We start from the raw sequence: 16,513 nt of genomic DNA, 5'->3' as shown, positions 1-16,513 counted from the left end.
GTTTCTCTGAGGGGTGTCAGTGCTAATGAGCATTCACCTCCCACATCTCTGGCCTGGCCTGATTGGCTGCCTCCAATAAAATGGAACAACTCATGTCACCCCCAAATAATAATCAGGCTTTATATGTATACAGCATTTTCTCTTAATTAATGCATTTTTTCTTACTCTCCCATTTGAGTATTTATTCCTTAATTAACAACAGCAAAACCTGCCACTCAGGTAGGACAGGCCTTACCACGTTCCCCACTCCTGCCCTTTTCACAAGGGAAGAAACTGAGAACCAAAAAGTGAAGCACCAGCAAGTGGCACCAGAATGAGGACCGGTGCTCAGGTAGATCCGAGTCCAGTGCTTGGTGGGGTCAGGTCCCTGAGGCAGGTGGATGAGGTGGGTGACAAATTCTTCAGGAAACAGATTTCATCACGAATGACCTTTGTGACTGAACTTCTCCGGGTCTCAGTTTCTTCATCTGTAGACTGATAGGGTTGGACTAGAACAGTGGTTCTCAACCTTCCTAATGCCATGACCCTTTAATACAGTTCCTCATGTTGTGGTGACCCTCAACCATAAAATTATTTTCGTTGCTACTTCATAACTATAATTTTGCTACTGTTATGAATCGTAATGTAAATATCTGACATGCAGGATGTATTTTCATTGTTACAAATTGAACATAATTAAAGCATAGTGATTAATCACAAAAACAATATGTAATTATATATTCAATATGTGTTTTCCGACGGTCTTAGGCGACCCCTGTGAAAGGGTCGTTCGACCCCCAAAGGGGTCGCAACCCACAGGTTGAGAACCTCTGGACTAGAAGATTGTTAATTCCCTATGGCTCTGAAATGGAGCAGTAACTGCTGAGTTCAGCAGCCACTTGTCTTGCTGGGATGGCACCAGACTGCCACCTGCAGTCAGCCTGGAGCAAGCCGTGCTTGAGTACAGATGGCCTGGCATAGCCGCTCACATGACACTCTGGTGCGTCATGTTGAACCCCAAGTGGTTGGTGCTGTTCTGTTCCAGACCAAAAAGGGGGTTGGGTTCTCTATAGAGGGGCCAGGTGAATGGATCTGGGAAGGTAAAGGCTGTCTTTAATAGGCTAAGTAGCAAACCCTACAATCCCGAGCAGCCTCTGCATTACACTCCCACAATACATTTAACTTTTCCTCCTGGCGGATCTACCATCAAAAAAACGAGAGCAAAGGGCTCACGAAAAGGCAGAGGGTGATTTCAGTTGGTACACAGCTTTGTAAATATAAATTTGGGTCTCAAATTCTCCACCCAAACATCACAGAGCCTGCTATTCCCAGAGCTCGGACCTCAGGCTGTGCTGTCAGAGGAAGAAGCCATTGTCCTCACTCTGAGCAACGGCTTCCCACCCCTTCCATGCCTGTGAGTTAGACATCAAAGCCTTGGGACATCCCCAGGCTCAGTGTCTCCAGGACAAATGGGCTTAATTAAAGTGAAGGAAGGGGCAGTATGGGCGCTCCCTCAGGATTGGGGGGCTGTGTGCAGGGGGTGGAGATCAGGAGGAGGATGCCAGAGCTTTCCCTACTGGGGGATGCTAAACTAATTCAGATGAACCAAAGGGAGTTTTTTCTCCTCAACCCAGGAAGCCCTCTCTCTTTCACATCCACTCCAGGGGATTTACAGCAAGTAAGATGTTGACTCTGTTTGCTCCCATGCACTAGAGTTCGGTTGGAAGGAGGCTGTTCTCAGCCTCCCTCCTCCCTGTTTAGGGCTATTTATCAGATTGACATTTCCAATGTCGACGAGACCAGACTCTCCAGTGGGGATTCAGACAAAGGCCAGCTGGGTTCGATGATGCCTCATGACCGAATAAGTGTGCAATTACAGAACACACGTGTGCCCCCGTTCTCGGAGCCTGCACACCACTGACATGCTTTGATGTGGAAAGCTCCCCCCACACCCCAACCCAGAGTTGGAGAGGGTATAGGAAGCATCAAGACCCAGAGGCAAATGGAACTGCCAGAGGGTGAGGCACAGGGTTTCGCTTGCTAAAATCCAACTAGACCAGGGGTGGGCAAACTTTTTGACTCAAGGGCCACAATGGGTTCTTAAACTGGACCGGAGGGCCGGAACAAAAGCATGGATGGAGTGTTTGTGTGAACTAATATAAATTCAAAGTAAACATCATTACATAAAAGGGTACGGTCTTTTTTTTATTTAGTTTTATTCATTTCAAAAGGGCCGGATCCGGCCCGCGGGCCGTAGTTTGCCCACGGCTGAATGAGACTGGCCCATAAAATGACAGAAGCACTGGGGATGAAAGATCATAGGCTTTAGAATCAGAAAATCCCAAGTTTAAAAACTGGCTCAGCCACTTACTAATTGCGTGACCTCAGCCAATTACTGAACCTCTCTGAGCCTCAGTGTTTACATCTATAAAATAAGTCTAATGACATGGGTTGGTATGATAACATCATAGGATTATTATGAGACTAAGTAAAATGACTATCAAAAGCATATAGATAGTAGATATCAATGAATTTTATTCCCCATGTGGTGCATTCTTATCCCTAAGTTATGTAGCCTCAGATAATATATTGAATAAATAGCGCATATCACAACCACTGATCTTTCAAGTCAAGCCATATTCTATAAAAGAGCAATAATAGCATCATCTACCTCCTAGGGACTTGGAGAAGGAAAGTGCATGGGGAACTGCCTGCCCAGAGTAAATGCTTAGTAATAGACAGTAATAATCATCTCCCCACCTAATGCCTCAGAAGAGGCTGGGGTGCCCAATTTAGCAATAATAACCAACCCTAAGATGGAATGAGGGTTCTTATGAATTTGCTGTCATCAATGTTCTGTAGACTCCTTATAAGGGTAAGTCTCTGATGGAGGAGAACCAAGAGGCACAGTCTTCCCTCTTTCTCCTAGGAAGAGTGAGCTATAGCTGCCCAGATGGCCAGAAAATGAAAATGAAAGATCATAGGAGGTGGGGGGAGAAGGTAGAGGAAGGAAATAAATAAGGGAATGAGAAAAAGAAAATAGATAAAAGACAAAGACCAACAACTTCCTTCCTCCTGACCCTGGGGCATGCGTTAGCACCTTGCACCACCTGTTCACAGGCAGGTCTTGGCTCCAGCTCATCAGCACCCAATTCCTGGACAGCTCTCCAAACATGGAATCCTCCTTAGAGATGGCCTGGTACTGGTGCCTTCTTTGTGTCTGGTCACTGTCCTGTTGGGATCTCCTTATATGAAAGGCGTTGGTCTTAATGGTGTGTCCCAGTCCTTATGAGCAGGCAGATCTAGACCTGAGCACTTGAGAGCAGAGAGCTACCCTCAGATTGCTGCCCCACACAGTAGTCCTTCTGCAAAGACGCAAAGAATATGCCATAGATACATGAAGGCTGATGACAGGGAGACATTGATCCATAGAATGATATTTCTTCTGTCCATTACCAAACAGCCAAAGTGATAGAAATATTGTCATAGTCTGTCATTCTTATAAACTGATATTAACTGTAAAACCATACTGTTTACTGACAAGAAAATCTCCCAGAGCAGTGCCCGGGGTGTCTGAGCAGTGATAACATCCCTGGAATACAGATCTGAGCTCTCAAGGTCGTTTTGAAGGATAGCGCCAATTTAAATATTGGCTTGATGTGCGCTTAAAAGTGATTGCATTGCTTTACATCTACCTCATGTCACTAGTTTTCTTCATTTTCTCCCCATTTCACCTTCTCCCCTTCCATTCAATTTCCACTCTCTCTGCTGGAATCAATTCTTTTCTTTCCTCAAAATGGAAGAAAGACAAGTTCTCTCCCCTTATTCTAAATGTCAGTCTTTTGCAGGGACATGCTTCAAGTTTTCCTCTTTATAATCGCACATCTTACTAAATGAGACACAATGTCCCCACACCATCCTAAACTTCAACATGTCTACAGAGCAGAGGCAGATGGTAAATTTAGCTCATTACAAGGTGGATTTGGAACCGCCATGGATCAAGTCATGTCCCAGGAACCGCTGCAGTCAGGCGGCCAAACAGAAAGCACATCGCTCATGGCGTGCGTGGGCTGCACTATCGTTATGAAGCCTTTTAGTTGTGCCCTATACACAGAGCCTAACAAGAAAAATCATTGCCTCCAGAGATATTTAGATTTCCTATTCCCTTTGCATCTTTTGCCCTAAGTGACAAGTGGTATGTTTCACAAATGCATCTTTCAAACAGGATCACTGAAATGCAGTTACAGCTTCATGTGCTGAGACCAGAGACTCCACGAGCCAAGATTTTTCTCCTGGTCCAGTCTTGTTTCTCAACCACAGAATCCCCGTTTTATCAGGTGCTCTCAGTAACAATACTCGCCCTTTGAGTGGCATCTTTCTGTGATGAGAAAGGCATTAGGGGGTCATTTTCATGACAACATATTCCTGCCTGAGTAGGGAGATAGTAAATTCCAGTGACTGGAAATCCAGGTGTGTCCAATGAACCTTAGTTTGCAGGTCTAGACACACCTCTGATGAAGTTGGGTTTAAGTCAAATTTTTGTAAATTGAATCACAGCTTTCCCATAGAGCCACAGGAAGAGCTCTGAATGGTGGTGATTAGAGCTGGCATTTGTTGAATACTTGCTGCCTGCCAGTCACTGTAACGGGTACTCGACATGCATTGTCTCATTTCATCCTTAAACCCACCCCACTGGGGTGGATACTATAATTAACCCACTTTTCATAAGAGGAATCTGAGGTCTAAAGAGGTGAAGTAATTTTCCCTTAACCTGTAGGCTAGTCTGCTTCCTGTGGACTCGCCTGAGAAAATGAGTGGCCAGTGCTTGGCATGTAGTAGAAATCTTGATAAATGGTCGCCATTGTTGTTAACAAGACATTTTGGTGTGGGATTATTTTAGACCACACCTCTTATTCATTCTGAGTTAGCCTTTTCCTTTGCTTCATCCACCCCCTGAAATCCATCATCTTAATTCCCCACCACCCAGCTCCTACCCAAGACCACTCGCCGCCAGCCCCGCTGGCCTACCTGCCTTCTCTAACACCTCTATCCAGGCAACCTGGGAGGAGGAGGATGCTCCCCTGTTCCTTCCAGGGCACAGGGCCCGCTCCCCACAGGCCTTTCAAGTCAGCATCTAGCATGCCTTTGATTATCTCCGCCCCAAAACTATGCATGGTGCTGGTAGACATTTTCTATTTGCAAATATACTAGTATTAATATGCCATGTCAAACAGAGGCACAGAAGTAAAATACATTTAGTTGTACATTTAGCAAATCACCCTTTGTAGAGAATAAAGTTCACTTCCATAAGGACTGACACGGAAAATCCAGGCCATTCGGTGGCTGCACTGTCCCCAGGAGAGGCCGGTCAAAGGGCAGGCCCTGTGTGTGGTCTTCACTGCCTGCCTCCCCTTCCCCACATGTTTCCATGTGTAGCTGCTTTGCCTTCACCTCCCCGCCTCGTCCTTCCCCAGGGAGGAGAGATGCCATAGGAGTGGATGTCACACTCAGCAACACCCCACACACACGCCAGCACGTGTCACAGCAGCTCCCGAACCTCCCCACACTCTGTGCCCATGTTGTTCCCACCCACAGCAGCCACGGACCTCTCTTCCCAGTGCTTTCCTCCTTCACTATGTGAGGTGCCCACCCTGCCCCCCACCTCTGGGAAGTTAGGGCAGATGTCATCTCCCATTTCCAGGAGACAATACTGAGGCACAGAGGGGTTAAGCCAAGGGCCTGCAGGCAATTAAACATAGAGTCTCCTCCTTAGGGGTCCTTCTTCCACCTTCTTTCACTTCACCAGAAAGTAGCCTTTGAAGAAGCTCAAGTGTGAAATGGTACAATTTCATTATCACCCAGGCACTATGTATTGATTTATCCAGCCAGCACTCACTGTCACACTTGGTGCCCAGACAAGCAGCACAGCCCAAGCTCCAGGCCTCCAGGACTGTCTGAGGCAGCGGGGGGTGGAGGGGGAGGGGGCAGGAGGGGAGGGAGGGGGCTGGCGATTTTGCATGGGAAGATTTTTATGAATCATCACTTCAGCTCACTTTCCATTGACTAGAACTCAGTCACATGGTTATACCTAACTACAAGGAATGCTGGATAATGTAGTCTAGCTGTGTGCCCAGAAGAAAGGAAAATGGGTTTGATTAATGGGAGGAAAACTGATATGTTGTGTCATGAAATAAGCCAATGTATACAGTCCCCATCTCTGGACATCTGTCAGAGTGTCACTTGAGAATACTGATTCCTTATTTAGCTACACTGAGCACTGATCAGTCTTGAGCTCTGGGCACCATACACAGGGATTCTAATTCAGTAGATCACATATTATGTCCAGGAATATATATATATATCCTATCTAATAAAGCAGGAATATTCTAATTGACCCTCACACTGTCGCAAAGATGGTGGCGCCCACAGCCAATAAGAAGGAAATACGTTAATTGACTGCCACACCCTCAAAGATGGCGGCACCCACTGCCACAAGATGGCAACACCCAGTCCCCTCAGCCCCACCGGGGCGGCAGGCTTGCGGCAAGCCAGGGCCTGCTCCCAGGTGGGCAGGTCACTCCGTGCGCCTGCCTCTGGAGTCCCCCAGTCCCCTCAGACCCCCAGCCGCCCAGGGCTGGCCCAAGGCACAGGCAAGCCTACGATGTCGGCTGCCCAGCCACCCAGGGCCGCCCAAGGCTCAGGTAACCAGAGCCAGCCCAAGGCTTGTGCTGCCAGCAGTGGCAGCAGCAGAGGTGTGATAGGGCATCTCCTTCCCCTGATTGCCGGGTCACCTCCTACCCCCGAGGGCTCCCAAACTGTGAGAGGGGGCAGGCCGGGCTGAGGGACTCCCCTTCCAGTACATGAATATATATATATTAATTCCCTAGATGGCTTTGATGTCTAACCACATTTGGAAGTCACTGGCATAGAATGTCAAATTCCACTCTCTTGTGGGCAAGACAGGGGGTTAAGTAACTGGAGAAGTGCCATTAGCTGTCACATTGTCAGCAAACATATATTAAGCCCCCAACAAGTGCAGAAATAGAAAGGGGTATATGACCCAGCCCCTTGCTGGGCCACAGGGCCTGCCCGCTGAGGAAGACACAAAACACGTGCATTGAGAGGCAAACAGTAAGACAAGGACCCTTTGTGCAGGGCCCCACAGAGCATGGCCAGGTTCAAGGGCACAGTGACCTCCATGTGTCAGGGGAGCTTTTGTGAAGAAAATGGGATGAGAATAAGATGGAACTCGAGGAAAACTTACGTCTCAGGGAAATGTAAAAGGGAGAGGGCATTCCAAAGAAGGCCACCAGGATGAGCTGAGGCTCAGAGGCAGGGCTGTCTCATGTGGGTTCAGCAAGGTTGTGTCAGGGAATCCTGAGCAGTCTCCTCAAGAGAGGGTGAATGTGGACATTGTGCTCTGGGCTGTAGGGATAGAGCCACTGAACCCAGGGATTGGCTGGAGAATAGGAAACCAGAGCCTGGAGACTGTTGGAGGCTTTTGGGAGGGACCAAATGTGAAATGATTTGAGCCTCAAAATGGAGGTCAGAAATGGGGGAGAGGAGCTGGAGAAGAAGAGGTCCTTATAGTCAAGAATAGCCTTGGGTCGGCCCTCTGAGGAGGAGGAAGCTAGGGCTGGTGGCTCAGCAATGCAGTGTGCAATAAGGCATTGATGTATTCAAATAAAACATTCATAACTCTGGATCTGGCCTTGTTTCTTTCTCAGAAAATATCCCAGATCATTGGAGCAAGGAGTAGATTAGCAATTCTGAGCTTTAAGTCCTATTTCTAACACTGATTTACTGTGACGTTTGGGACAAGTTTTGTTGCTTTGATTGCTACGTTTCCACAATCAAGAGTGCAAAGCAGTGAGACAGATCCGGCCTGTGAGCCTGGTTTCAGAAGTGGTCGCTCAAAATGGCAATAGGGGAAGGAACCCCTTTAGAATAATGGGATGTTCAGATCTGCTCAAGATTTTCCTGGTAATAGCCACAGCTTAGTTTACAAGTCAACAGAGGCATATGTTTTTCATATGTTTTTGTGACAGTCCATTTGGTAAGACTTTGCTGACATTTGAAACAAAGCAGAGTCCAGTTCTCTACATGCTATTTTCCAAGAACCTCACTGATGCTCATGGTTTCCATCCTCGCCACCATGCAGGTAACACATAGTCCTTTATTTCTGCCTAAGTCCCAACCCAGGTTTCCAGCTGCCTGGTTGGCATTCCACCCACACCTTGGACATAGCCCCACAACCGCACCTGCTCCTGAGGGATTCGTCTCCCCATTGGTGTACATTGGTCTAGGCATCCAGTTCTTCCAAGTCTTTCTTGACTTCTCTCTCACTGCCCAGATTCAATATTTTCCCAGGTTATATAGGTTGTAGCTCTGTGAGGGAAGGTCTGAAAGGGACATTAGAAATCCTCTCATCAGTGAATAATGGGAATTACAAATCTGTCCAGACTCCTCAAGGTGAGGATCCTTGTTATGAATCGTTATACTCCCAGCTGTAGACATAGTGGCTGGTACATAATATAATCTTTGCTTGAAGGCATGTGGGGAGATATGTAACTTAAATTTCCACCTGGAGAAACACAGATTTCTAATAAAATGTAATATAAGTCAGGAACGGTGAACTGGAATCTCCCATGTTAAAGAAGGATGTCCACTGTGGAAATACCTACCTGACAGATTTTTTTAAAACCAAGGTGGCGCTGACCAACTTTCAGTGACTTGCCCAGGATCGCCAAGTGTATAGCCCAGTCTTCACTCCACTCACCCTTTTGAAACTCAGTCTCCACCAGAGGAGGCTGCTAATTCACCCACGTGAGATGCTTTTGTCAGGGGAGAAAAGATCCCTTTTCCTGTGTCTTTTCACCTTGGGAGGTGCCACCATCTCCGGCACCATCTCGGCCCTCCATGCCACCAGCCAGCACTACAGCAGAAAGGGCCGTGTTGGAAATGTCTGTGTGTCCGAGAAAGGTGTAGGGCCATCCCAGTCTCTCTGAGAAAAGTGGATGCAGACACTTTCCAGCTCTGGATACCTTCCAGGTCCCCAATTGCTCCAAGGGGCTTATTGTACTTCACCAAAGTCATGGAGTTCATAGGACTAAATGAAATGAAGGAATTGGGGTAGTTCTGCAAGGGACAGTGAAAGAAGTTGCCTGGGTTGAGGGACCTGCGTGCCCATCATGCCTCTGCTACTGTCTCCTGGTTCCAGGCAAGTCAGAGGATGCTCCCCTGAGGTCCCTGCTCTTCTTGGCTGGCCTTCCAGACCATCTAGCTTCAGAACATCCCTCCCCCACCAAGTACATTCCTCCTCTTCCCTCAGGGCACTTGACACATTCTCACTGCTCTTGGTGTCATTAAGCCCAGAGGGGAAACCAAGTCAGGAGATGGTTAATTACTTCTGAGAGCAGGGGAGATCCTTGGATGTCCAGCTGCCCCACCACTGGGCAGGAGCCAAAGACTCCTCGAGTCAGGGCTCCACTGTGTGTCTATTAGAACCACCTGGTCATGAACAAGGTGATTCTCATGAGCCCAGTGTGTTCATTAGGTCCCAGCTAGTGCTGGTCTCAGGAACCCCAAGCTGGCCATCAGCCCCTCCTTTTTGATGGTAACTGAAGTCATTTACACAGACAATAGGGCGAACTCGGCAGGACTTTTTCATCACATCCATTGTTCTAATAGAAATGCATACTGCGACCCAAGCTTTGTGATGGTCCATTTTAGAATACTTTGCCGAGCAAATCAACTGTGCAGTGAGCCATCGGAGAAGGTGGTTTTCCTCAGCAGAATGTGCCAGCTCTCTCCAGACAGCCAGAGCCCAGCCGAGCCTCAGCTGCAAGAGGGGTGCTGGGCCATTCCCTCCTTCTGAGCCCACTGGTGGTTGACAGAGGAATCTGAGACATGCGGCCCATCTGTCAAACGCCTTTTACCCAGTCCAGCCATTCTGTCTTGTCCTCTCTCCAAATAATTCCTATTCCCTCAGTCCACATTCAGACACACCTTTTCATCAGCTGCTTAAAATCATGAAGTGAACTTAATTAGCTTTGTCAGCCCCTAAGGCTGGCAGGGTGGCAAATAAGGCGTTACATTCACTGTCCATTAGTGGTCTGTGATCTAAACTAGATGGAGCGTTTTTCAAGCTGTGCATGAGCAGCATCAGCACTTTCTACACAGAGATCCGCCTGGAATCTGGGAGACGCCCAATTCCAAGGCCACCCCCTCTTAGCCTCGCCCACTGCCCTGATGGCCACCTTCTAGAATCCCCTGGGGCCAACTTTCAACAGGCCTCTTTATAAAGCTGAGCAGCCAGGAGCCAGGGCCGCATTCTTTATGAAAAGCCAGGCTCCGACCAGGATCTCCAGCCAGATCTGTTTTAGCAACAAGTTTCAAACTCCAACAGTTGGAAAAAAAGAGAAAAAGTAAAACAGCCCATTCAATTAAAAGTGCCTTCTTTGGAGAAACCAAAAGAGTTGAGCAGTTGTGAACCATTGAAGGGCAGGGAGTGAAATCTGCAATGCTGAGGGCTAGAAAGAGGACGCTCAGCTGCCACCATCTTAAGAAGCACAGATCAGTGAGGGAGCTGGAAGAGCCCAAAGAGCTGCCTCTTCCCTTCTCCCTGCCCAGCTGCCCACGGAGAGGGAGGGCATGGCTTTTCTGGCCATGGGGGCTCGGCTCCCTTCCCCTACACACAGCTAAGGCTTTGGGGAAGGGGCAGCAGAGTAACCTGTATGTTCATTACACTACCTGGCCCCTGCGATCCTGACAGGAATGGACCTGGCTTTCCCTCAAACCCAGAGCAGCTCACCTGGAACCTGCTAGAACTTGCCCTCGGACCCAGAGCGCTCCGCCTAGTGCATGCTAGAACTTCCTCTTCATCCCAGAGGAGTCCACAGGGCACATGCCAGAACTGAGGCCTGAGGCCATGGTATCTGCATTGGGGTGAGAGTGGGGTCAACAGAAAAGAGTGGTTTGGCCAGGACGACTGTGAGAGCCTTGAGGAAGCCTCACCCACCTCCATCAGGGAGAGGCTGAGCAGAGCCAGGGGCACTCTCTTCTTCACCTGAGGTTCAGGTAAAGACCCACAACCAGCTACCATGCAAAGTAGAGTAGCCTGAATCTGGTGGCCCCAGTGGCCACCTCTTGGCCAGTGGCCCCCACAGAAAAGAAACTCCTGGATGGTTCTGCTGTCTCCTTTCTGCCCCATCACCTACCATCCCCAGACCCCATTTCCCAACTGCCTCTGCTTCACCCCTGCCCTTCCCATGCCCATTCCCCCACCTGCCCCTTCCCTGTAGCCTCTGGAATCTGGAGCCTGTAGGGAAGGGTTGGCTTCCTAGGTAGACAGAAGCAACATTGCGTGTTTACAGCTGATTCGACATCTGATTGAGTCTTCCCTGATTATTGTGTGTTCCTGACTCAAAATATGTGCAATTCCAAGTGTCAATCAAACTCTTTTAAACAGCAGCTGTCACCGCCGTTGCCTTTCAAAGCACTTAGAAACTCTTCTATTTAGAAACCATCCCGGCCCCAGCGTGCATCATGTTGTCCATGCTAAGAGTTCCAGTGGCTGGTTGAGAACTTTGCAGCTCTAATCTCTCGATAATAAAGCAGAGAGGAGGGGAGATGTTCAGTTTCTCCAGAAGGGCCCATTTAGGGGAAAACAGGAGTTTTTGTCCCCCTTCCCCCATGCTTGATGGGCACACATATATCATTTACTCGCTCAGGCACCCCAGGCCCATAGGAATGGCACGCCCATGATGGAGCTTAGCATTGAAATCAGTGCCCAGCGTGGCCCTTGGCCTATGGATGTCAGATTAGGAGATGACCTAATCAGAAAGGGGAGACTCAGGAAGGTGGCTGTGGGCCCCTTACCCACAGTTGTGTAGGAGCATCAGGCAGCTCTGCCTACTGTGTCCTGAGACAGCTAGGCTCAGGCCAGGAACTCAACTATGGACCATGTGCTCCATGGAGATCTGGGGAACTAGAGCTATAATCTTGCCAAGACTCGGAGAAGCCACTGAAGGTGTGTGATACAGCTGTGTCTCTCACCATCTCTACCTCCTTCCACACCTCTCACACCCGAGCCAGAGGGGCCCTGACTTGCTCTGACACATCCCTCATTTCAGTTCCTCTACTGGGAATGCCCTCTCCTCACTGCCCTCCATCCCCACACCTTTGAGTCCTTTTCTTTTTTCAACACCAACTTAAATACCACCTGCCCTGAGAAACGCTCCCCACCTCCCCAGCCTGCTGGACTTCCTACTTCCTCTGAGCTCTCAGAGGATTTTACCCACACCTCATGTGGCATTTACTTCCCTCTACCTATCTACACTGATGTATGTATACACTCTTCATCTCTCCATTAGACAGTAAGCAACTTGAATTCAGTATTCCTGTCGGATTTCTCTTAGAATCCCCCATAGGCCTGTGTCCTGTGCTTCCTCTGCCCTCTCTGCCCCGCTGTCTCCAACCCATCAGTCTCCCATTCCCGCCAACACGCTGGTTTTCTGCTCTTGCTACCCCTGGCTGCCCACTCTATTGTCTGGGTTCCTTCTCTCTCTTTTTTGTACTGACAGCTTTATTGAGCTACAGGTGTGCATGTTGATGACTTTTAGCAAATGTACCGTTGTACAGAGAGCACCACAATCCAATGTTAGAATAGTTTCATCACCCCCAGAAAGAACCCTGGGCTGGTTTTCAGTCAATACTGTCCTGACTCCCAGCCATAGGCAACCATTGATCTATTTTCTGTCTATAGATTTGCCTATTCTAGACATCTATGTAACGAAAGCCTAAGTGACCCTTATGGCAGAATGACCAGAACAACCAGTCGCTTTGATGCACACTGACCACCAGGGGGCAGATGCTCAATGCAGGAGCTGCCCCATGGTGGTCAGTGCACTCCCACAGGGGGAGTGCTGCTTAGCCAGAAGCCAGGCTCACGGCTGGCGAGCACAGCAGTGGTGGTGGGAGCAGGGAGCAGGCCTAAGCCAGTAGTCAGACATCCTCTGAGGGGTCCTGGACTTCGAGCAGCAGTCTGGGCTGGGGGGACCCCCCCACCTCACCCCCATGCACAAATTTTGTGTACTGGGCCTCTAGTTTCATATAAATGGAGTAATTTCTATGAATGGAATCATGAGGTCTTTAACTTATTGTCTGATCTCTTTAACTCAGCATAATGTTTTTCAGCTCCATCCAATTTACAGCCTGTATCTGGTCCATCCTTTTGTATTGGGGAGGGGCATTCCATGAAATGGCCATCCTACATGTGGTTAACTCAATCACCCATTGGGGCATGGGTTCCTTCTCTTGATATTTTAACACCCACACCAGAGACTGCACAGCCTCCTGCAGGTCATTCTGGATTGAATTTGAAATGGGGGGAAGGTTTTTAAAGCTCTCAGGAAACTCACTTCACAGCAGGAATGACCTGGCTGACAGCCTTCCAGGAGGACGGCTCCCCAGGAGACAAATGAACTGAAGGTGTGTTCTTTTTAGCCTACTCTCAAGCCTTCCCTGGCCATAGTTCTTGACCTGCAAGGCTATGAGAGAGGTGGAAAGTGATATCTCAGTGTGTTTATTGTTAATACTTACGGCCCACTCTGTGTTGTTTACCAACACTCCCAAGGCTCAGAATCAAATCATTTAATATTTAACAACCAGTTGGGCACTATACAGACCAACCCCAGTGGGAACTGATGCTGAACACCAAATCCTTGAGACCCCCGGCTGTGTGAAATCCAGGGGGCACCAGGGAAGGAGCCAGGCGGCCTGCAGCAACAGGTAGGGGACTGTCAGGGAACAGTGGCTCTTTCTCAGTTGGTACAGAAGCATTTCAATATTTTCACAATGACTTCAACTCCGCTGGGAACATCAGGCCTACCCATGTCCACCCACCCTGCACACCCAGAGGCTCCAGGACTTCTAGACCTGAGCCCCAAACTCCAAATTGGATTAGCATGTGGAACAGTCCCTCGGAGAGGGCAGTGCGTTGTGCTGGAGAAGTAGGGGGAGATGTTGACTGCTGCCTCGTACAGCCGCTCTGAGACAGGGAAGGCCGATGAACCCTGATCATGAGCAGAGTCTTGGCACCCGTTTGCTGGACACTGAGTCCTAAGATGTGGCCAATCCAGGCTGTTCCTCACACACACTCCTCTTCACACATGTACAGGTTCTGGCTGCAGATTGCCGCATGGTGGGAACGAGGATCCAGAGCCACCGTGGCTTTCGACAATATCTCCATCAGCCTGGACTGCTACCTCACCAGTGAGTCCACCCTGCCCCCGGCACCTGTTCCCACCCTGACTACCCGGGCTCACTGTCCCTCCTTCACCGAAGCCACTTCCTCCCACCTTCCCTGGGACATGCTCACCGCCTTACAGCAGAGCCTCACTTAACTCAACCAATGTGGTCTTCTCTATTCCAGTCAGTGGGGAGGACAAGATGCTGCAGAATACAGCACCCAAGTCAAGAAATCTGTTTGAGAGAAACCCCAACAAGGAGATGAAACTCTGGGAAAATACACCAAGAGAGACCCCCATCTTTGACCCTACAGGTAAGGGTTCAACTTACAAATTTGAGCCAAGTAATTATTTGTTGCAAAAGGCAGAAGAAAGATGGGTGCTATGATCAGGATAGGGAGCTAAGTTTAAAGAATAAGATGTCAGCCTTTTAAAGGAACATTGCTTGCACTTTGGCTATGGGGCTCCAAGAAGGAGCTGGTTCTCTTGCTACAGTGCTTCTGAAAGGTGTGCAAAGGAGCACTCCTCCGTGCACGGGGAACACCCAGGCCCTGGCACAAGCAGAGAACCAGTCTGGTGACCTCTCCTCACCTCAGCCCCTTGACACCAGTCTCCATTCACTGCACAAAGCAAACCTTCCCTCAGATCTTTCCTCCACGTAAAGAGGGTTGGGCCCAAGCCCAAGGTTATCTGTTGCAGGAAGGCAGGCTAGCCCATCATGGGTAAAAGCCCCCAGAGCGTCAGGTCCAACACATTTCCCCAGAGCTTGGCTCCCCTCAACATTGCTTGATTCAGCAGTCCCGGGATGAAGGACCGCTCGAGGGGGCTCTGCCGCTTCCAACACAGGCCTCTTCAGCCTCGTGCCCTAAACCATGGCAGTGACTTCTCAGCTACTCTTTGTACAGGGCATCATTTGGGATCGGTCTCAAGCCCCAGCATGATGTTCCTCAGCAGTTATTAGCTCCGTGAGCCAGCCCCAGGGAAGCGGATGAAGGCCTCCGGGCCACACCCGCAGGTCAGGGTTCCCCAGGTGGGCGGTGGGCCTGGGCACTGAGGCCTCTTCCAACATGAGTGACCTGGAGATGCAGGAGCGCAGCACACCATTCACCATGCTCTTCCTCCTGTAAAAGGTAATACCGATAGACAAATGATAAATCTCTCATTTCTACTCATAAATGTGAAATCCTTATTTGCTGCAAATTACATTGAATCCATTGACTCTCAACATATTAAGTAAGTATTAGCTTTGCTTTGTGTTTGAAGACATTCTTCCTTTCCTCCAAAAAGCTACCCCAGGACTAACTATCCCGTCCTCGCTCCTGCCTGACCTCGCAGCTCCAGACCAGGGAAAGAGTTCATGGCTTTTCCCATTACCTCCCCCTTCCTCTCTTCTCCTTTAACTGGAACCTCAAAATACCTTTCTAGTTTTCCACACTGCAGTCTCTGTTTCCCACCCCTGCCTCGTGGTTCATGGCTCATGAAACCATCTAACACGAGGGAGGACCTGCTTTCATTGTTGAGCGGTCTTACCCGCACCTCATCCCAGAAGGGAGGAAGTACCTCCCTGACTTCCCGGCCCTTGGTCAACCATGGCTCCTATGATAGATTCAGGACATACTGAGCAAATGTCACGGCAAGCCACCGCCTGCCTAACCACCAGCACTGGTTACATGGCGGGAGTTCCGGAAACACTTATTGATCGAGTGGTGGGCACTTAATGTTGAGCTCGGTTCTCAGATGTCAGCTGCTGGCTCCCCTGCAGCCAGCCTTCAGAAACCTGCCATCCACCCAGCCTGACTCGGGTTTATTGCCATATAAACTCCCACTGTCCCTACAGGGCTGATCGATAAGGGCCTGGCCAGTGGCCACTCAGACTAATGAAATCACACAGCGGCTCAAAAGCGTTGGTGTTCCCCTACCACCTCCAGATAAAATTAGAAGTGAGTGGCTGCCTGAGAGGCTGGAGATGACAGTGGCTAGAACACAGCTTCCTCTACTGAGCGGCCCAGCCTCAGAGCAGGGTGATGGGCAGATGGCTGTGGGTCAGCATTGGGTCTTCAGACCCCCTTCTGAAGCAACCCCAACTCAAAGGGAAGAGGACACTGAGCCTCAATGGGCTCCTTGGGAGGCTTTAGAGAACCCAATAAAGAGCTAGTGCTTCCCCAGGACCCACTGCCACATCAGGGAGCAGCTCAGGTGAGGGAGAAGCCGAGGCAGGCTCCCAACTCCCCTTCCCCTGCTGTGTTTCAGTAGCGGGAGGCATCTCTCCCCCAACCTGACAGACT

At 49.4% G+C, this 16,513-nt stretch overlaps 1 protein-coding gene across 1 annotated transcript in view; it reads left to right on the top strand.

The window, feature by feature from the left end:
- Positions 1–16,513, top strand: part of ALK (ALK receptor tyrosine kinase) — a 572,354-nt gene that overhangs the window by 492,001 nt on the left and 63,840 nt on the right. Inside the window, exons 10-11 of the mRNA XM_070428933.1 lie at positions 14,159–14,253; positions 14,414–14,542. Coding sequence (XP_070285034.1) covers positions 14,159–14,253; positions 14,414–14,542 — 224 coding nt within the window. The remainder of the gene's footprint in view (positions 1–14,158; positions 14,254–14,413; positions 14,543–16,513) is intronic.

Source organism: Myotis yumanensis, unplaced genomic scaffold (genome assembly GCF_028538775.1).
Source record: "Myotis yumanensis isolate MYYU_CA2020_CCGP unplaced genomic scaffold, mMyoYum1.0.hap1 SCAF_11, whole genome shotgun sequence".
Classification (NCBI taxonomy): domain Eukaryota; kingdom Metazoa; phylum Chordata; class Mammalia; order Chiroptera; family Vespertilionidae; genus Myotis; species Myotis yumanensis.
Note: the sequence above shows the minus strand (reverse complement) of the source record. Positions and strands in the feature narration are given on the sequence as shown.